At 66.4% G+C, this 19209-nt stretch overlaps 2 protein-coding genes across 11 annotated transcripts in view; one reads left to right on the plus strand and one right to left on the minus strand.

The window, feature by feature from the left end:
• The window catches only part of MROH1 (maestro heat like repeat family member 1), a 60586-nt gene extending 45735 nt beyond the window's left edge, over positions 1-14851 (plus strand). For 7 of the 10 annotated variants that reach the window (XM_029923649.1, XM_029923647.1, XM_029923646.1 and 4 more), the window contains 12 exons: positions 920-1072; positions 5791-5945; positions 8380-8545; positions 9121-9314; positions 11526-11663; positions 12055-12169; positions 12648-12794; positions 12908-13096; positions 13425-13580; positions 13661-13795; positions 13871-14112; positions 14509-14851. In XM_029923649.1, the coding sequence (XP_029779509.1) occupies positions 920-1072; positions 5791-5945; positions 8380-8545; positions 9121-9314; positions 11526-11663; positions 12055-12169; positions 12648-12794; positions 12908-13096; positions 13425-13580; positions 13661-13795; positions 13871-14112; positions 14509-14836 (2118 nt within the window). In that variant the 3' untranslated portion in view covers positions 14837-14851. Of the gene's footprint in view, positions 1-919; positions 1073-5790; positions 5946-8379; positions 8546-9120; positions 9315-11525; positions 11664-12054; positions 12170-12647; positions 12795-12896; positions 13097-13424; positions 13581-13660; positions 13796-13870; positions 14113-14508 lie in introns of those variants that run through there. The other 3 variants (XM_029923652.1, XM_029923653.1, XM_029923655.1) reach the window with 2 other exon arrangements.
• A 22-nt stretch (positions 14852-14873) lies between these two features.
• Positions 14874-19209, minus strand: part of BOP1 (BOP1 ribosomal biogenesis factor) — a 24900-nt gene continuing 20564 nt past the window's right edge. The window contains exons 5-17 of the mRNA XM_029923354.1: positions 17614-17768; positions 17420-17537; positions 17227-17328; positions 16945-17157; positions 16709-16870; positions 16547-16627; positions 16399-16468; positions 16183-16315; positions 15920-16100; positions 15526-15814; positions 15365-15449; positions 15177-15284; positions 14874-15092 (exon numbers count right to left, since the gene is read on the minus strand). Coding sequence (XP_029779214.1) covers positions 14939-15092; positions 15177-15284; positions 15365-15449; positions 15526-15814; positions 15920-16100; positions 16183-16315; positions 16399-16468; positions 16547-16627; positions 16709-16870; positions 16945-17157; positions 17227-17328; positions 17420-17537; positions 17614-17768 — 1851 coding nt within the window. The 3' untranslated portion in view covers positions 14874-14938. The remainder of the gene's footprint in view (positions 15093-15176; positions 15285-15364; positions 15450-15525; positions 15815-15919; positions 16101-16182; positions 16316-16398; positions 16469-16546; positions 16628-16708; positions 16871-16944; positions 17158-17226; positions 17329-17419; positions 17538-17613; positions 17769-19209) is intronic.

Here is a 19209-nt window from a genome sequence, read left to right on the forward strand (position 1 = left end):
CAGCCCAGGTACCCCCACGCCCTCTCCCACGCCCGCCACGGCGCAGCCCAGGTACCCCCACGCCCGCCACGGCGCAGCCCACGTACGTACCTGCAGGGCAGTGCCGCCACAGCGGTCAGCACTGAGCGCATCACAGGCCCTGCCAGGCGCCAGTCGGGTGTGCCCCGGGGCCAGTGGGCTGGGGCGTGGAGGGCTCACATCACTTCCACGTTCCTGGGGTCCACCAGCCCAGGCCCAGCAGCAGGGGTGTCCAGAGCTCAGCTGCCGGCTTCAGAGAGCGGAGGGAGCTGCCCACCCCGCCCCATGAGCCCCCGCACAAGGACGGTGTGCTCATTCCACTGGTGTTTGCACATGGCCCTCGGGTGCGGAGGCTCTGTCTCCTACAGGAGAAGGAAGGGGCGTGTTCAACAGGACCCCTTCCGGGTGGGAAGGGAGGGTTCAGTGGGGGGCAAGAGCCTTGGCCCTGGGGGAGCCCGGTGGGGCGGCAGGTGTGTGGTTGTGGTCACACTTGCCTAGGTCCCTCTGTGTGCAGTCATGTGTCCCTCTCTTGCTGCTGCTCGGCTGCTCTAACGAGTGGCTTCTTGGCTGGGCTGCTCAGGGCGGATGTGCTACCCTCTGCCACTGACCCTCAAGGCTGGCAGTCTGGACACCTCCAGGCCAACCGCCCCCTCCCCCTGCCTGCCGTCAGGAGGGCAGCCGCCCCCAGACTACCTTTCAGGGACCTGGGTCAGGCCGGCCCTCGAGGCTGTGTCTCCAGGAGGGCCAGGCTTCAGCCCCAAGCGCCTCCTGTGTGAGAGCCTCCGCCATCCCCCACACCCGCTAGGGGGTGAGAATGGCTTGAGGGGGGACCCGGCAGCCCCGGACCCCAGGGTGCTGTGTCCGTGCTCGCTCAGGCCTTCTGACTCAATGGTCCTCCTAGATTATTGCCAAGCGCCTCCCGCCAGAGCAACTCCTCAGCCTCCTGCTGACCCTGCTTGAGAGTCTGGGAGACTCGGACAAGAACTGTTCACGGGCCGCTACCGTCATGGTCAACTGCCTGCTGCGGGAGCGAGGGAGCATGCTCCAGGAGAAGGTGCCGGGGCAGGGGACAGGGGGGACGTGGGGGCAGGTGTGGGCGGAGCAGTGTCAGTTAGGGCCCCCCTGCCTCCCCTCCCCCCTGCTCTGCACGCTGTTCCGGCCCCTTGTCTTGCGGGCCCGACAAGTTCAAGCTTTTATCTTTTGACTGAAGACGGAGGTCAGAGTTTGGCAGGAGTAACCAGTGAGAAATTGAGGAGAAAAGAGGAAAGGAAAGGAAAATGTTGGGCACGGAGCCCCGCGGCGGGTCAGCACCCGCCGGGCCCTCTGCTCCTGGCCTTCGGAGGGTCCCGCGGCCGACTGGCCCAGAGGGTCCCTGCCCGGGACGCTCACGCGCTGCCTGCTCCTGGTCGTCCTCCTGTTCACCCTGTCATCTCTGTGTGCTCTTGGCTGGAGCCCAGGTGGCTGTCCACAGAGTCCTTCCCAACTGTGTGTGGGCAGCGGCTCTGCGTCAGTGCAGGTCCCCACGCTCAGGTCCTCAGGTCCTCGTAGGTGTGAGGCAGGCTCCAGGGCACTGGGGGCTGTGAGAAAGCCCACACAGCGGCACGCTTCTGGAACTCTGGGGGCTCCCATGGGTGTGCACGCACAGAGCGTCCGCCCGCTCCTGACTCCCCGGCCCCCCAGCCAGCACCCCGCAGGCTGCCACTTCCTCCCTGCAACACAGCGCCCCGGCTGGCTGGTCCCCTACAGAGGTGGAGTCACACCCTCTGTGCCCTGTGCGTCGCCCCCGCCGGTGCAAGGCCATGCTGGATCACACACTGCTCCTCGTGCGAGCGAGCGCATCAGGGTCCGCTCAGCTGCCGGCCTCCATCGACAACGGGGGCAGTTCCAGGACGGGCTGTCTGGAAGTGAGCTGTGTGAGGGTGCGTTTGTCTTGGGGACACGGCAGGAGAAGGCCCGGGGCCTGCGGGGGAGGCCACGCTCTTGCCGGGCTGTTTCCTGTCCGTCCTGGTGGGTGAGTGGTGGCTTCACCTAGTGCAGGGTTTGCATTCACTGGTCGCTTGTGAACGTGAACGCTTTTGTACGTGCTGTTTTTCTTCTGGGTTGTCTGTGCTTTTCTTATTGATTTGTGGAAGTACTTTATATATTCTGGATACAAGTTCTCTATCAGACACACGCACGTGCATGCACACACACATGTATGTGGATGTGTGTACATCACAAACGCCTCCTCAGGGAGGGACAAACAGGAATTGGCTGATGGAGAAGACGGAAGAGCATCAGGAAGGGCCATGTGACGAGAGAGCTGTGCGTGGTGACCCCTGGGGCGGGAGAGTGTCCCCTCGAGAGGCGCTTGCAGAGGGCTGCAGGTGTGGCAGGTCTGGCTGGGTCTGGACGTGGGAGGAGGGCTGAGGCCACAGCCGTGGCAGGCTTGCTGGGGGGCGGGGGGGTGAGGAGGCTGGATTTTATCTCGCGCTCGGCGGGGCTCCCTGCGTGGACCTGAGTGGTGCAAGGGCGCCCTGCCGGCTCCGTGAGAGTGGAGGGGGCAGGCCACGCCCCCGCGTCCATCCGGCTGCAGTAAGGCTGTCACGGGCGTGCGGACAGCTGTGCCCTGGGTGACCCGCCCACAGCGGGGCCACCGGCTCAGAAGGTCCTCCGGGGGGTGCGCGGAGGAGCCTGGGTGGTTTGCCAGTCCCGCCCTCGCCTGCTGCTGCTGGGATTTTTGTTCTGTTTGTCGTGGCCCTGCCCTTGGGTGTGAGGTGGCACCTCAGCTTGGTTTTGACCTGATTTCCCTCAGGATTCCTGAGGGCGGGCATCTTCTGATGCACTTGTCGGCCGTTTGTCTGTCTTCCGGGAGACCGGTCTGTTGAGACCCTCGCCCGTTTCCGGATGGTGGTGGTTGGTTTGTTGCCGTCGGGGTGGAAGCTGCCTTCTCAGCTGCTTGTGACGCAGAGGGGTCATCGCTGCCGTTCCCCGAGAAGGCTCCGTGCCCGGTGGGGGCCTGACCCTGTGGCCCCGAGGCCAGGAGTCCCAGGCGCCCCTCGCACACAGAAGGTCGTAAACTCCACACAGGCCTGGGGTTTTCCTTTCGTCGCCTGTCCTTTTGGTGTCACAGCCAAGAAGTCATCACCAAACCTGCCTTCGGGAAGCTTCTGCCCCGTTTGTTTTTTAGAGTTTTACAGCTCTGAGCCCCCCACCCCACGCCGTTCACTATAGACGCGGGCTCCCGTCTGGGTCCCGCGTGCCGCGCCTGCCGGCGGGCGCTTCAGGTGCTGCCGCCGGCACGACACCCTGTCCAGCTTCGGCAGCGGATGCGACACAACACATGCGCACACCCCCCTCCCCCTCGGAGTGGCGTTTCTGACTGCCAGGCTCATCACGCTTGAGCGCGTCTGTGACACCACCTCCATCTTCCGTGTGACCGGACACCTAGTGTCCTGTACCCACAGAGGTCATGGCCGGCCACCGCTTTCCTTTCTGCCCTGAGACACCTTGGCAGGGGGACCTCCTAGAGACACCAGGACACTGTTAGACTTTAAATTTCTCTGACATGAAATCAGAAAACATGGTCTTGGCAGGAGACACGTGACTGGACTGAGGGCCCCCAGCCCCAGCGTGATGACGGTAAAGTAGAAAACGGCCTAGCGCTGAGCACAGAGGGCGGGCCAGAGGGTGGCGGCCCCGGACTCGGCTGTGTGGGGACGTGGGACTGGGCCCTCTCTGGGACGGATGGATGTGCTGGGGAAGCCACGGGAAACAGGTCAGAGGAGACTCTAGGCAGACAACACGGGGCTCTTGCTGCGACGGTGTTCCGGCAGCTTCTGGCAGCTCCCACCCGGCAGCTCCCAGCTCAGGCGCTCGCCCCACGGAAGTGGAAACACATCCACGCAAAGACTTGGACGCAGGCGCGCACGGCCAAAGCAAAGAACCCGGATGTGTGTCGGTGAATAGACGTAGCTAAAGCCAGTCCTATCTGTGCACTGAAATGTCACTGGGCAACCGCAGAGGATCAAGTGTGACACACGCTTCAGGCGCATGACCTTGAGAGCGCTGCGCAGAGCGAGAGGCGCCAGGCACCAAAGGCCGCCTAGCGTGCGGGTCCACAGGGGCGGGTTACACACGCGAGTTTTTCTGGGGGTGACGGAAATGTCCCTACGCTGCATGACCCTGTGACTGTACTGAAGACCGCTGGGGGGGAGGGGACTGCACGGCGTGAGGCCTACCTCAGCCGAGCCGTGAAGGGGGCACGCGGCGAGAGAGCGAGGGGCGGCGCCATGAAGGCACGGCTGGCCCAGGGCGCGGGGACAGAGCTGGGGAAGGGGAAGGGCGTGTGGGCCGTCGGGATGCAGACCCCCATCTGGGACCCGACCCGAGAGCCCCCCACGGCCGAGCACCCGGCCTGCTGCTCACGGAGCCGTTCCCGCGCACCGGTGGGTTCTGGCTGCTGGACAAGATCCGCAAGAGCCAGGAAGACATCGGAGACGATGGACAAACCCACTGAGATCATCAGAAACACCGGCGACGAGCCGCGTCACAACAGAGCCAGCGCCCAGAAGAGGGGCCAGGAAGTGACTGAAGGGCAGCCGCCACGCTCGGCTGCACGCGGGGCACATCAGTGGTCACAGCGCAGGAGGGACGGGAGCGTCAAGCGCACGAGCAAGGCGTGTGTCCAGGCCGGGAGGCCAGGGGCCCAGGGGGACAGGGAGCGCTGCTGGCCGTGGCTGCCTCAGCAGCGAACTCGGACAGGAAGGGCCCATGGGCCCCGACCCAGCCGGTGTGGAAAAACCCCCTTTCCGCCAGAGGCCCCAGGGTCAGGGGGTGCCGTTTACCTTGGCGTCCATCTTGTGGGGAGACCCGGCGGGGCGGGGCGGGGCTGTGGGAGGAGGGTCCACTTCCTTCACTCACAGCTGTGAATGGAAAGTGTTGTCATGGTGACAAGTCCTTTGAGAAACTGTGGTAAGGACACCAGTCCCTGTGACCTGGGCAGGGACCTCTGGCCTGCCCCACTCCAGGCACTTGGCCTCCCACAGCTCCCAGGTAGCTGAGAGCCACCCCACTGACCCCCACACGCTTGGAGACTGCCGCACGGGCAGGCGTTCCCTTCCTGCTCCTCTTGCCGCCCGACCGGCGGGTGGGCCCCTCGGCCAGCTCCGCTGGGCACCTGCCGTGGGCTGGCCCTGTCTGGGGACTTGTCCCTGCAGCTGTCTGTCCGCTGTCATCTCAGACTGTGGTGTCTTGCATCTGTGCAGCTGAGACAGTAAGCAGTCCCCATGGTGGGGCCTGGCACCCCCTCCCCAGGGGCCCTGGGGACCCACAGTGACAAGCCCACGCCCAGAATAGGGCCTGCCTGCTGGGCACCTGCAGTCTCACTCTGGCTGCCCCTTCTCGCACCCAATGGCTCCTCTGGCTTCTGGGATGACAGCAGCCGGCCAGCTGCGCTCCAAGAACGCGTGTCCCCTTTTGGTCCTTGCTGTTCCCGCCCACTGCTTCCCTCGCCTTTGCTCAGGCACGGTGGCCACGTGCTGTCTCCAGGGTCCCCGCGTGGGGGTGCGAGGGGCCATCACAGCTGCCAGCCTCCGTGCTCTGTGCACTGGCGCCCACCCCGCCTCTGCTGGGTCCTTGCACTGGGTCACGGCTTCTCTCTCCATGGTGGCCGGCGGTGATCCCATGGGACTTCCCTCCTGTGACCTGGCCAGTGGGGCTCATAGGCAGCGGCTCTGATGGCTCTGGAGTAGGTGTGCCCACAGTCTGACCCCCGTGGCCCGTGACCCGCAGGTGCCCGAGATCGTGAGCGTGCTGCGCTCGAAGCTGCAGGAGACCCGGGAGGAGCACATCCTGCAGGCTGCGCAGCACAGCGTGTACCTCCTGGCGTCCCAGCACTGCGCGGCCGTGGTGTCCAGCCTCCTGGGCAGCCCCCTGCCCTTTGACAGGTACCTGCACCTGCCAGCCTGTGGGGTGGGTGGGGCCCCGGCCCCCTGGACACCAAGTCAAGGCCAGCCCAGGCACAGGACTCCAGGTCCCTTCTGTCCCACACAGCACTCTGGCGCCCCCAGCCCCCTCCTACATTCTCTGTCCCAGCGGTCGCAGGGCACCTGCCACCGTATGTGAGCTGCCCCTTCTTCAGGCTGCGGAAGGGTCCCCACCCCCACCCCCACCCGTGCAACCCCCACTCACAGCCCCAGCTCCTGAGTTTCTGTCCATGACTCTCAGAGAGGATGTCTCCCTGCCGAGCCCGTGGCTGGGATGGGTCTCCGAACCCCTGGCGGTGGCCCTGCGGCCCCGCCCCTGCAGCCAGGCGCTGTCATTCTCCTGGACTCGGTCTGCTCTGGAGGTGTGCGCTGGGCGGGCCTGTGCGCGGTCAGGACGCCGCCCCCCCCCCCCCCCCCCCAGGGGGCCTTCACCCGCTCTCCTGTCCCGTCCCGTCCTGTCCCCACCTCTCCTCTCCCCTCCGTCCTGGCGGTGGGAGCGGCCGCCTCCCTGCCGTCACAGCAGGACTCTGCCTCCCTGGTTTCTTGCTGGTCTTGCTGGGGTCTTGGGGCCTGACGGGGCTGGTTTTATGGATCGGTCTCGCACTGAATTGGTCGGGAAGTCGTCCGCCCTGCTTGTTCTAGTGGCTGCCCCGAGAGCGCCCCGTGTGTGCAGAGCCTGGCTCACGAACCCCCCTTCCGGCAGCCTTGGCCTCCGCTTGCGTGCCCCCCCCCCCCGGCAGTCCTGTGCGGACCTTCAGCGCCCCTCCCCTCTCCTCGCTGCAGAGCGCACGCTGTCAGCCCTGAGGCGGCCCCCCCATCCCCCAGGAGGCCCCTTGTGCCCCTTTTTGAAACCCTGAAAGATCACTGCCATCTGACTGCTATCATCAGACGTGCATTTTGCCTGATCTCGAACCCAACCACAATCAGCGTAAATAGAATCATACAGAAATTTCTCCTGGCTTCCTGGCCGAGCGTGCTGTCCCCAGGGTGCCGCTCCGACTGTCCAGTTGCTGCACAAATGGCGGAAGCCAGACGTGGCCCACCTCCTGCTTCCGTGTGGCCGCTGAGCTAAGAATGGATTTTAAACTCACAAATGGTTAGAAAAACATTTTTAAAGAATATTTCATGACATGTGAAAATCACATGAAATTAAAATTTGCCCTCCAGCCAAGTGTTATCTGGACGTGGCACACGCATGTGCTTCCACATCGGTGTCTGTGCTGGGAGCTGCTGCCCTGTCCCCCGAGTCGCCCTCCTGGTGGCATCTTGGCCCCGTCATGTGCCTTCATCTGAAGCAGATGCTGCGGACTCGGGGGGGCGGGGGGCAGCTCTTTACTGCTGACGTCAGGGGACACGTGTCCCTGGCCACCCTCCAGGGATGTGACTTTCGTAGAGTCGGGGTTCTCGTCGGGCCAGTCTCTGGGGCTCAGAGGGGACACACGAGTGTTTCCTGGCTCCCGCGGGACTCAGTGGGGCTGCTGTCCTGAAGGAGGCCCACTGGCTTTTCTCCGCTGCACATGGGGGGCAGGGGGCTTGTCACTGGCACCCGGCGTGTGACACCAGGGGCCCGGGGCTGCTTTCCTTCCTTCTGCTACTTCAGCCACTGGCTTCTCGAGTCTGAGTGTCATCTGTCCTGAAGTTCTGCCGGCCTCTTCCTCTTTGGACACTCCCCGCACCCTGTGCTTTTGGGACACGCTGGATGAGTGTCTTTTACCCCTCATCATCCGAACCCTCAGGCCTCTTGTTCTGGCTTCTGAACTTCCACCGTGGTCTTTCTTGTGCTGACATCCTGGACCCCCCACTTCTCGCGCCTCACCCTGCCCTGCCCAGGCTGGCGCCCCTGCTGAGCACGGGCTGCTGTCTCTCTCGGAGTTGCTCACAGAGGGCACCTGCCTGGCGCCTCCGGTGAAGTGACCAACTCTCATTTTCGGTTCAGGCCGTGAACTCACAGTTTGCGGGTTTGAGCCCCGAGTTGGGCTCTGTGCTGACAGTGTGGAGCCTGCTTGGAATTCTCTCTGTCCCTCTGCCCTGCTCTCTCTCTCTCAAAATAAATGTTAAAAGGTGCTTATCAATTTTTAGAATTTCCGGTTCCCATTAGACCCGCGGAGGCTGCCATCCCTATCCGAAGCGCACGTCGCGGTCCCATGCGGTGGTGCCTCCGGCTTGCTCTGGCAGCTCCCGGGACCGCAGGGCCTCTGTCCTCTCCCCGCCCTCCGTTGCCAGTGCTGCTCAGCACTGTTTACAGACACCAGGGTGGGGGGACGGGGCGGGCTCATTTGGCTGTGAGGTTGGGGCGCCATTTCCCACCTGCCCAGAGGCCGCCCTTGGAGTGTGGTGGGTTGTGGAGCAGAGCCGGCAGTTGCTGGGAGGTGACTGTCCTTCTGCCCCGCGGCAGCCACACCTGCAGCCTCTGGAGGGCCCTGGCCCCGGAGCCCAGCCTCACCCTGCAGGTCCTGGGGCTGCTCCTGGAGAAGGTGAGCAGGGACGTCCCATTCAAGGAGACCCGGGCCTTCCTGCTAAGCAGCTCTCCTGGCCGCGAGGCCACACCGCTGCCCCTTGCGGTGAGTGGGGCCCCGGGGCCGATGCGCCTCGCCCCGGTCTGCCTTCTCCCTGCGCTGCGAGGGGGCCGGGTGAGGGGGCCGTGCTGGCGCTGGCGGGAGGAGGGCCCCACGGGAGGGGGCCTGGGTGCCACCCCTCGGGCACCTGGCAACTAATAGGGGCACCGGAGCCGGGCCAGCTCGGAGCCCGGGCTCGTAAAGGCCCCAGGTGTTGGTTCCCAAGGGAAACTGCTCCGTTTCATCCTGCGGGAAAAGGCAAGCCTGGCTTGGCAGCATTTCCAGCAGTAAGAGCAGCTGTGAGAATTTCCTTCTCCTCCTGCTGTGGAACCCAGAGCAGATGTTTGGAGGCTTGTCCTCAAGGGGGACAAGTGAGGCCGGGCAGCAGCGCTTGCCTGGGGTATGCCCTCCAGGGCCTCCCACTCCTCCCTAGAACACGGGGCGCATGCCAGCTGGGGCTTCGGGCTGGCGTGCTTCTGGGGCACAGAGCGCAGCCTTCACCGTCGCCAGCCTCATTAGAAAGGGCTTGGGGGTGGGGGATGGGGGTTTGGGGCTGAGCCTGAAGCGGCCCCTGTCCCCAGGCCACATGTGCCCTGTACGAGGTCCTGAGCGTCCTGGCGTCGGGCCCCGCGGTGCTCGAGCTGTACCCGCAGCTGTTTGCCGCGCTCCTGCTTCGGGTCAGCTGCACTCTGGGTGTCCTGCTGCCCCGGAGCCTGCAGGCCAAGGAGAGGAGTGTGGGCTCGGCTCTGGCTCCCAGGAGCCTCGAGCCTTGCAGGTAACTGGGTCTCTGCCCCCCATGTGTGCGTGCGAGCGCGAGGCTGCCTGGCATCCTGGCAGGGGGGGACCAGGCATGGCATTGGGGGCCTGGCTTGGGGGCTGGGGCCCCCCGTCCCCCAGCAGTGGTGTCCAGGCCACACTGCCCGTGCCGGCCGCGTGGCCTCCCTGGGCCGTGTTTGGGCCGGGCACTGTGTTCGAGGTGGCCACACGTCTGTGGGGCGGTGCTATCTTCAGAATGGCCCACAGGAGCTGTGTGGGGACACTCAGCTGGGTCCAGAGTAGTGCCACCTTTTGGAAGGTGGGGCTACGGGGAGTATTTGTTGTGCGGGGTGGGGCCTGGGCCGAGCCCCCACCCCCACCCTGCGTCTGTAGCCTTGGTACTCAGCTCCGGGCTTCTGCTCCTTCTGCACTCTGTCAGAGCCCCTCTCCAGGCTGGAAGTCTGCACGGCCTCACTGCCCCCACTCCCCCAGGGCCCACTTGCCGGGGGCCTAGAACCCCCAGCCCTGTGGGGACGGCACAGCACCAGCCCCACACCACTGGCCTGTCAGGGTACGGGGTGGGCCCTGAGGTGGGAGAGCAGGACAGGCAGGGTGAGCCTGCTTGTGGGCGGTCAAGGGCGGAGGGCTTCAGCAGCCTGGGCGTCGGTCTCTGGTGTCATCCCTAGACCCACCATAGGGCACCTCAGGACCCCAAACAACTGCCCAGGGCCCCAGGGCCTCCAGAGCCACCTCCCCACCCATTCCAGGCACATGGGGTCAGACCCACCCCGCGTTCCTTGGTGGGGACCGCCGTGGCAGCAGCAGCTTGTCCCCCCCCCCCCCGCCCCGAGGCTGCCCCACTGCTGGAGCGGCCCGTGCACCATGGCAGGGGTGCCCACCCGGCTCTGCGCAGACCAAGCAGAAAGTGTGAAGGGACAGGCAGAAGCCGCGGCTCATGAGCCATGGGTTCCAGGCTGCCACCCCAAGACAAGATGTGTGCAGGCCCAGGTACAGGTAAAGGCGGCCTGTTGGCCAGGAAATCAGACCGCGGTGTAGGCCACATCCATAAAAACTCTGGGCAGCAGGGTGGACGAGCCAGGGAAGCACCTTCATCTGAGTAGTTAGCCTACTTCTCAGCCGGACGTGCGTCTCCCCGCTTCAGATTTGATGTAGCCAAAACCTGCCTCAGCTGAGCCACCTGTGAGAGGCAGAGCGCCTGCGGCTTCTCTGGTGGATACCCCCACCTTGGTTGCTGGCCGTGTCAGGTCAAGTGTCCACCCTGGGGCCAGGAGCTCCCCCAGTACAAGGCCTGGAGTGCAAGGACAGCACTGGGTGAGGGCTTCCATGGCCCCAAGGCCCTCCACGTGAGGCCCCGAGGGCCCTGATGAACTCTTTGGGCCTCAGGCTTTGCTGTGACATTATCCCGGGTGCCAGGCTGATGCCTTTTTCCCCCAGACCCAGCGCCATGGGCCATGCCCCTGTGGCCTGCCCACTGCCAGCCCCGAGTCCTTCTGCCTCAGCTGGGGAAGAGGCTAGGCTCTTGCAGGGCTGGAGGGGCAGGGGATGGCAGGCACAGCTGAGCCCACCCCTGGCTGTTTGTAGAGGGAGCCCTGCTGGTCCTGGCCCCAGGTGGGGGGCCCTTCCTCACGCGCATAGAGCCCCATCTGGGGTCCCTTCCTTGGTCTCTGGGGTGTCCCAGGGTAGGTGTGGCCGTGGCCGTACACAGGTGAGAGTAGGGGGCGGACGCGGCCCGGCTCTCAGGGCGCTGGGCATGTCGGAGGCCAGATGCGTTCGTGCGGCACTCACAGCCCCGGACCTTTGGAGACCCTGCACTGCCCAGCCCACCGACCCCGGGTCGCCCTGGTGCCCATCCAAAGGCCCAATGCTGCCCAGGCAAAAGTCAAGACACTGACCTGCCTTTTGGGTTCACTTTTGTTAACAATTTTCTATTTTCTTTCTCATCCTTTCTCAGTTTAATCAAATGAAGGCCTTTAAGACAAGTGACAGAAGCTGCTGGAGGGCCCTGCCTGCCTCGAGGGTCTTGGGGACACTGCCATCATGGGGGTGGGGGTGGTTAGAGGTCTCAGCAGCCTGCCTGAGACCAGAGAGGAGAGGCAGCTCCGGGGCCACTCCCCAGGGGCACGGATCTGTGTGGGGGGAGCGGGGGTACGGAGTGGCACACCAGGGCCCCTGCCGCCCACCCCCCAACCTGCCCCCACATGCCCCACAGCTCCGCAGTGGGTGCGCTGCAGGCCATGCTGCTCCGGGGCGGCAGTGAGGACGTGGTGCGGTGTATGGAGCTGGAGGGGGGCTGGCAGCTACTCGGGACCTCAGCGGGACACGAGGAGGGCGTCACCCGCCTGGCCAGGTAGGTGGCCGTGCCCCTGCACTGTCGAGGCCCAGGAGGCCGGGCTCTGACAGGCGATACTCAGGGGCACCAGTGAGCCCAGCGTGGAGGACCTCTGCCACGCATGTGGAAGTGGAGAGGCCACCAAGGCAGCTCTGAGCTCCTGGCCCTGTTGACAATCTTGGGGTGGGGGAGGGAAGGCCCCTCGATGGAGGCCCGGTGAGGTGGGCTGGGAGGGCCCCATGCTAGGGAGGGGGGATATTCAGGAGTCAGCACCCTGAGGGGAGGGCCTTATAGCCACGGCCTCTGGCCAGGCAGGCTGGGACGGAAGGAGACCCCTGGGCCCGTTGACTTGGGCGGCTTCGGAACAGCCTGGGGCCCCAGCCCCTCACTGTGTGGCCTCCATCCCTAGCGCCATGGCCAAGTTTGCAGGCCCCCGGCTGCCCCTGGTGATGAAGGCGCTCGTGTGCACACAGAGCAGCGTGTACGAGATCCAGAGGGTCACCTCCACAGCCTTCCTGGCCGAGGTAGTGGCCACTCGTTTAGGTCTGCGAGGGCCTATGGGGGTGGGGAAGGCACTGGCCTCTGCAGCCAGGGCCACTGCCCAGCTCCCGCTTGGTGCTGCTGAGTCCAGATGCCACAGCCCCCGATCTGGTGACAACCCCACTCTGCTCAGTGGTGGCCTCTGCTGTGCACTTAGTGCTGGGCCATTGGGGAAAGGGGGGTGACGCACCATCAGCCAAGGCCCCGGGCTGTCCTTGGAAGCCCCCTTGTGGCTGACATGCCAAAAACTTGCCCGAAGGCCACCGCATCAGGAGCCGGGCTGTGGCTGGGTCAGGACTGGAGAGAACTTAGGAAGGCCCTGAACTTGCCTTTGCCACGTCCATTCCTCACGTGTGTGAGCTGCCCATCAGCGGGGAGCGGGTGCTGCTGTGGAGGCGGCCCCGTTGGGCTGGTGGGGGGGGGGGGGTCAGTGGCAGGAGATCACAGCACCTCTGCCTCCAGCTGCTCACCAGCAACGTGGTAAACGACCTAATGCTTCTGGAGTCGCTGCTGGACAACCTTGCGGCCCGGCAGAAGGACACGTGTGCCAGCGTGCGGCGGCTGGTGCTCCGAGGCCTGGCCAACATCGCCTCTGGCTCCCCGGATAAGGTGAGCGGGCAGTCAGCCCCGGGGCCCTGCCTGTGGCACAGTGGGGATGAGCCTGCGCGGTGGGGAGCTGGGGCCTGCAGGCTCCGTGACAGCTAAGCGCAGGGCACCCCCAGGTGCGGGCCCACGGCCCCCAGCTCCTGACAGCCATGATCAGCGGGCTGGACGACAGGGACGACCCGCACAGCCTGGTGGCCCTGGAAGCCATGATGGGCCTGGCAAGGCTCCTGGACTTGGTGGAGCGCCAGGACCTGCACTCCGTGCTGCTGCATGTCGCCATCCGCATCCGGCCCTTCTTCGACAGTGTAGGCTGGGCAGGGTGCAGGGGCTCCAAGAGGCCAAGCGTCCCACCCCCACCCCCCGCCACCAGGCGGCGCTGTGCCTGCCCCTCAGGCTCCCACAGGCTGTGGCACCGTGGCACCCCCACCCCCAACACACCCTCTGGAGTTTGGGGCTGGTCTCAGCCTGGAGCCGCTCACCCTGGGTCCCAGCCGTGCCCCATGCCAGCCTCTCAGTCACTCCCCAAGCGCCCATGCCCGCATGCCCATGCCGCAGGCACAAGGAGGGTGGGATGGGGAGGGGGTCCGGAGCCGGGCGCTGGCAGACACCTGCCCTCCGGCACCACCCCCCCAGGAGAAGATGGAGCTCCGTTCTGCGTCCATCCGCCTCTTCGGGCACCTCAACAAGGCGTGCCACGGGGGCTGTGAGGACGTCTTCCTGGAGCAGGTGGTCGCTGGGCTGGTGCCGCTGCTGCTGCACCTGCAGGACCCCCAAGCCCCTGTGACCAACGTGAGTCACCGGCGGGGCCGAGGGGGCCGAGGGGGCCGGGCCCTGCTCAAGGCTCAGGGACTCAAGTTCACACCCTGCAGGCCTGCAGGTTCGCCCTGCGCATGTGTGGCCTCAACCTGCAGCATGAGGAGCTGGCGGTCGCCTTTCAGAAGCACCTACAGGAGAGTCGGGGCCTGCACTTTGGGGAGTTCCTCAATGCCACCTGCAAGCTCCTGGTGAGGGCGGGGCCACACGGGGGCCAGGGGCCCCGGGGGGGCCCCGGGGGCCGAGACCGACCGCCTTCTCTGCAGATGCACCGCTTCCCGGAGCTGCTGGGCCGCCTGGTGGCCACCAGCCTCTTCTACTTCAAAAGCAGCTGGGAGGACGTCCGCGCTGCTGCCCCCATGCTCACGGGTGAGCCCTGCCTCTCTGTCCCCTCTGTCCCCCTGTCCCCTTCCACCTGTGTGAGCCGCTGCCCCTGCCGCAGGGTTCCTGCTGCTGCACGCGGAGCCCGAGCTCCAGCCGCAGGTGGACCTGGAGCAGATCACAGCAGGTGAGGCCCGGCCCCGCCCCCCAACCTGCCGGCTGTGCAGGGCCTCACTGACCTGTGGGCACCAGGGGACTAAGTGATTTTCCTGGATTTCAAGAACTTTTCCCCTGTCACTGGTGACCTCATCGTCTCTAGTAATTCACGGAAACTTCCTAACTGTTCCAAAAGAGCTTAAAAAACACTAAAAAAGGAAAAACTATCTTTCCGTTGGCTCCCAGGCGCTCCCGGCAGAGGCCTGTCTTAGGAAGAGGTGGGCGGGTGGCCCCCGCACAAGGCGGGGGGTGCGCCGCAGGGTCCAGGCCCCCCAGGCTCCGTGCACCAGGAAGGGGGCGGGGCCGGGGGCCCAGGCAGCTCTCTGGAGGGCGTGGGGCACCCTGGCAGCGGCTCCCCATCCCCTAGCACTGCAGCTCCTGCTCAAGGACCCAGCCCCGCTGGTGCGCATGAAGGCCGCGGAGACCCTGGGCCGCCTGGTCAAGTTCGCCTGAGGCTCCCTGCGAGCAGCGCCAGCCTGGGTCTGCGCCAGGAGCCCCTGCCGCCAGGGCTCAGACCCCTGCCCTTCCAGACGCGGCCACTGGGCCAGGGGGGCGGGTGCGCTGCTGTAACCCCGCTTCCCAATAAAGCCGTTGACTCCTCAGCAGCGGGCATGGCGTGCCAGGATGTAGCCCGCCCTTGTGGGGCACCGACTGTTCAGGAGGGCTCCTCGGACCAGATGAAGGCCTCAAGCTAAGCGGGGAGGGGAGGCCGGAGTGAAGGTCACACCAACAGTCAGCAGGGAGAACACCTCTATTAAGGGTCCCGAACCCACGTGGGCCTGGGGACGCAGGGCGGCCTAGGTGAAGAGGCGGACAGTGCCATCGGCCCCCGAGGAGAAGACCCAGGGCTGGGTGGGGTGGAAGGCCACGTCCAGAACGCCCAGGTCTCGGGTCAGCGTGTGCCCCCGCAGCACCTTCACGGGCACCAGCAGCGGGTTCTGCAGCAAGTCACTGTGGGGGAGGGGAGAGGGAGTCGGGTCAGGGACGCACAGCCCCTCCCCCCCGGGGGGGGCAGGGGGCAGGCTCAGCACTCACTTGTACACCATCCCATGGCAGACGATGACACTCCCGTCGTCGGAACCAGATGCGAAGAGCGGGTACCGGGCATGGAAGGCCACAGCCCTCAGGGCCTTCTTGTGGTGCCTGTGGGGCAGGGGCGGGGTGAGGGCACGCTAGGGCAAGGGAGGGCCAGGCCAGCACCCACCCCCACATCAGCACCTCACCTCAGCACCCTGTACGGCTCGCTGGAAAGGTCCAGGTCAAACCACACCAGCTTGCTGTCATAGCTGCCACAGATGACATTGTCCCCTGGGGACAGATAAGGTTGTGTGGACCTGTGGGGTGCACGCCGCCCCCCCAGCGCCCTCCCCCGCAGCGCCCTCACCTGCGGGGTGCACCGCCAGGCTGGACACCCATTTGCAGTTCGGTCTTAGCTTCTTGGTGAGCTCCTGGCGCAGCAGGTGGTAGAGACGGACGCCGCGCTGGGAGGCCACCAGCAGGAAGGGGCGCACAGGGTGGAAGGCCACCCGCTGCACCTGTCCGTGGCTGCGGCGGAAGGGGCTCTGGCTACGGCGCCGGCTCAGCTGATGGATCAGCACCTGTGTGTGGCCGGTGGTGGCCAGCACCACGGCCAGGTAGTCCCCACGCCCGTGCCAGGTCACCTGCATCACTGGCTGCGGGAAGGCACGCTGGCTGAGCATGGTCCCCCCCGCCCCCCCCCCCCCCCCCCCCCCCCCGCCCCTGCACGTCCTGACCCCGCACCTCCGCAGCCCCCATACCTGCCCGTGGGAGACACGCAGCCGCAGGCCCCTCCGGCGCTCCTCCTCCGAGGCCTCCAGCCAGCGGGCCGGCTGCACGGCGGGCTCCTCAGGCGGGATGAAGGTGCTCAGCAGCTGGTCCGTGCTGCCCGCCACCAGCCGGTCCCCCAGGGCCGGGTTCAGTAGCAGCACTGAGTCCTCTCTGCAGGCCAGAGTGACACGCAGCCCCTGAGGCTCAGGCCTGTGCCCGCTTCCCCCAGCGCCCCCCGGGGCCTCACACTTACACTGCCACGGCCACCAGACAGAGAGTAGGGTGAGGGTTCCAGGCGATGCTCCTCACCACACCCCCCACGGGCACAGTCCTCACGCAGCGGGCCGTGGCCACCTCCCAGAGCCGCACGGAGCCGTCGTCGGAGCCTGGACACAGCGAAGGAGGCCTTTGCCACCTGGCCCTCCCCTCCCCGCCCCCCAAGCTGGGGGTGCCCCCGCCTCAGGCTCACCTGAAGCCAGCCACTGTCCCTCCGGGGAGACACTAAGGCACCGGACAAGGTCACTGTGGCCCCTGTAAACCTACAGAGGAGGAGGAGTAAGGAGATGGACACCCCCACCCACATACCCCCCCCCCCCACAGCCACCCCGTCCGCCTACCAGGGCCTGGCACGTGGGGAAAGGCTGCAGGTCCCGCGGCCGCGGCAGCTTAGGGATGAGGTCTTCCGGGTCCACGTTCACCTGGGACAGGACAGCAGAGAGTCACCCCACGCCCCCGGCCGTGCCCCTCCTCGGGCCACGCCCATGCCCACCCCCACATACCCTCATCCTGCGCTGCCGTGGGCACAGGTAGAGGTCAAGGCAGCGCTCGAATCGTTCCTGGATGAAGCGGCGGTACGCGGGCACGGCCCGCAGGCTCGGGAACCTGCGCGGCAGGAAGTTCAGCCTCCTCTCGCCCGGCTCCTGCCGCTCCCACGCCAGACGCTGTGGAGACAGGAGTGAGCCAGGGCCTGGGGCCGGAGACGGGGCCCAGTGCCCCACTGAGGCGCGAGGCCCACCTCGTCTTCGCTGAGCAGGTACTCCGGGGGGGGGTTGTAGGACTCGGCATGGCCGGGCAGGGCCAGCTTGGGGGCGGGCACGTGCATCTTGTGCCGGCCCAGCACCGCGTTGGGGTCCTCCTGCGCCCAGAGGTCATAGAAGCCAGGAGTGGGGTCCCGGGGCCGGCGAGGCTGGATCCAGCCCATCTTGATGGCGTGCACCATGCGGGACACCTGCGGGGGCAGACCAGGTCAGCGCAGGCGGCACGGGGGAGCACGGCCCCGACGGAGGGCTGCACCCACCTTCTCCTTCTCCACCAGGGACGGGATGAAGCTGCGCTTGTCAGCGGGGCGGCTGGTCACTGGGTGGACCATCAGGTCCCCACTGAAGAAGTCCACGGCCGGCTGGAGGAAGAAGCACAGGCGTGTGGGCCAAGGCCCTGCAGCCGCCGCCCCCCCCCGCCCCCCGGGGCGAGCGGCGGCCACGGCCACCTACCTCGTACGGGTCAAAGCTCACGTCCCCAAACTGGCCGCTCTGCAGCCGCCGCACCAGGGCCACCTGCTCATCGGTCAGCCGCACGTCGTGCCCCGTCGTCCGGTCCTGCACCGTGCGCCTAGGGAACCCCCCTTGAGAGCCAAGCCCCGGAGCCACCCGCCTGCGCCCACAGGCCCCGCCCCCGGCCTGCTCACCAGTAGTCGGGGTCGTCCATCTTGTCCAGGAACTGGTCCAGCTCGTCCCGGGTGCGCAGGGGCTTGTAGATGCGCCTGCCGTCCAGGTCGTAGCCCACGTGGGGGAAGTCCTCGTACCACTCCAGGGGCACATTGCCCACCGTGTTCCGGATGTCCTGTGGGGGCAGCAGGCCAGCGCGTCGGCACCCGGCACCCACCGTGCCCACCCCTCCTGTCAAGCTCCCCATGTCACAGGCATGGGTGGGTCCCCAAGGAGGCCAGTGGGACAGTCCCCAGGCACCCTGACACAGGCCCTCTCCCCGGGGTGTGACGTGGCACCGTGGCTGGTGCTGTCCCCCACCGCCCCCCTAACTGGCCCTCAGAGGCGCCGGAGCTGTACCTTCACATTTTCCACTGAAGTGGTGCCAACCCCAGAGCCTCCCCCCTGGATTCCTTGGCCAGGACTCTGGGCAGCCACAGACAAGGGTGACCTCATCGCCCATGGGCTCCCTCCCTTGGTGGGGGCCTGAGGCAAAACCGGGTAGCCAGGGGCAGGGACTCGGGAAGACCCCACAACCCACTCCAAGCGGAGGGAGAAACCACTGCCTTCTGCCCTGCAGACGTTCAGGGACCCTCTCCCAGCCCTCCCCGGTCCTGCCCCCCCCCCACCACGGAGCAGCCACATTCCTGGACACACATTCCTGGTCGAGGCCCCTGCCAGCCACCACCCTCCCTCCGCCCAGCACGGAGACTGCTGCCCAGGCGGCCGCTTCCTGAACGGTGGCCACGGGGGAGGGGCACAGATGAGACTGAGCACAGCAGGGAGCCGGAGGGCCCCTTGCAGGAGCACAGGACCCCCTGAGCTCTGCCCATCTGCACCTGTCCACCCCAGACCCGCCAACCTTTGTACTCCCCTCCCAGCAAGCCCCTCCCAGGCACATCCCCGTGCCACTGTCCCCACAGGATGGCAGAGGGGGGTGCTCCGAGTCTATACAGGCCCAGTTCCAGTCCACGAGGCCCTCCCCGAACTGAACAGACCCTGGGGCGTGCAAGAAGGGAATGGGGGGGGGGGCTCTCCAGAGCACAGATACAGGCAGGAGCTGGGAAAGAGGAGGGTCCCAGGGGGAGGGTCCAGCTGACACTGAAGTCTGTGCCACCGGGTGACCCCACACACAACTCCACCCCTCAGGGCTCCCCCGTTCCCCTTCACCACTCTGCCTGGACAAAAGGCCCAAGGGTACACAGAAGAGACGGACAGACAGGGTGTGGTCAGGCACCAGCGCCAGGGCATCTGAGTTAACTTGATTGCGCCAGGGGAGACCAGCCTGGGTCATGGGCCCCACCTGACCCTCCCGCCCACCCCCCCACCCCCCCCCACTGAGGGAGAGGGACGGAGCTGCAGAGCCCTGGTGCGGCCCATTAGGGGCTTCTAACTTCCCCCGCATCCCCCAGAGACCGCAAGATGCTCCACGCTTCTTCAGCGTGGCGCGCGCAGGCAGAGGGACGAGGGCCCCTGCTCCGTGCGGCCTCCGGGGGCCTGGAGGCGGGGAGGAGGGCGGGCCGGCGCGGGGGAGGGGCCGCCGCCACTATAAAGGCCCGGCCCGCGGCCCAGCTCCA

This window comes from Suricata suricatta, chromosome 15 (genome assembly GCF_006229205.1).
Source record: "Suricata suricatta isolate VVHF042 chromosome 15, meerkat_22Aug2017_6uvM2_HiC, whole genome shotgun sequence".
In the NCBI taxonomy this organism is placed as follows: domain Eukaryota; kingdom Metazoa; phylum Chordata; class Mammalia; order Carnivora; family Herpestidae; genus Suricata; species Suricata suricatta.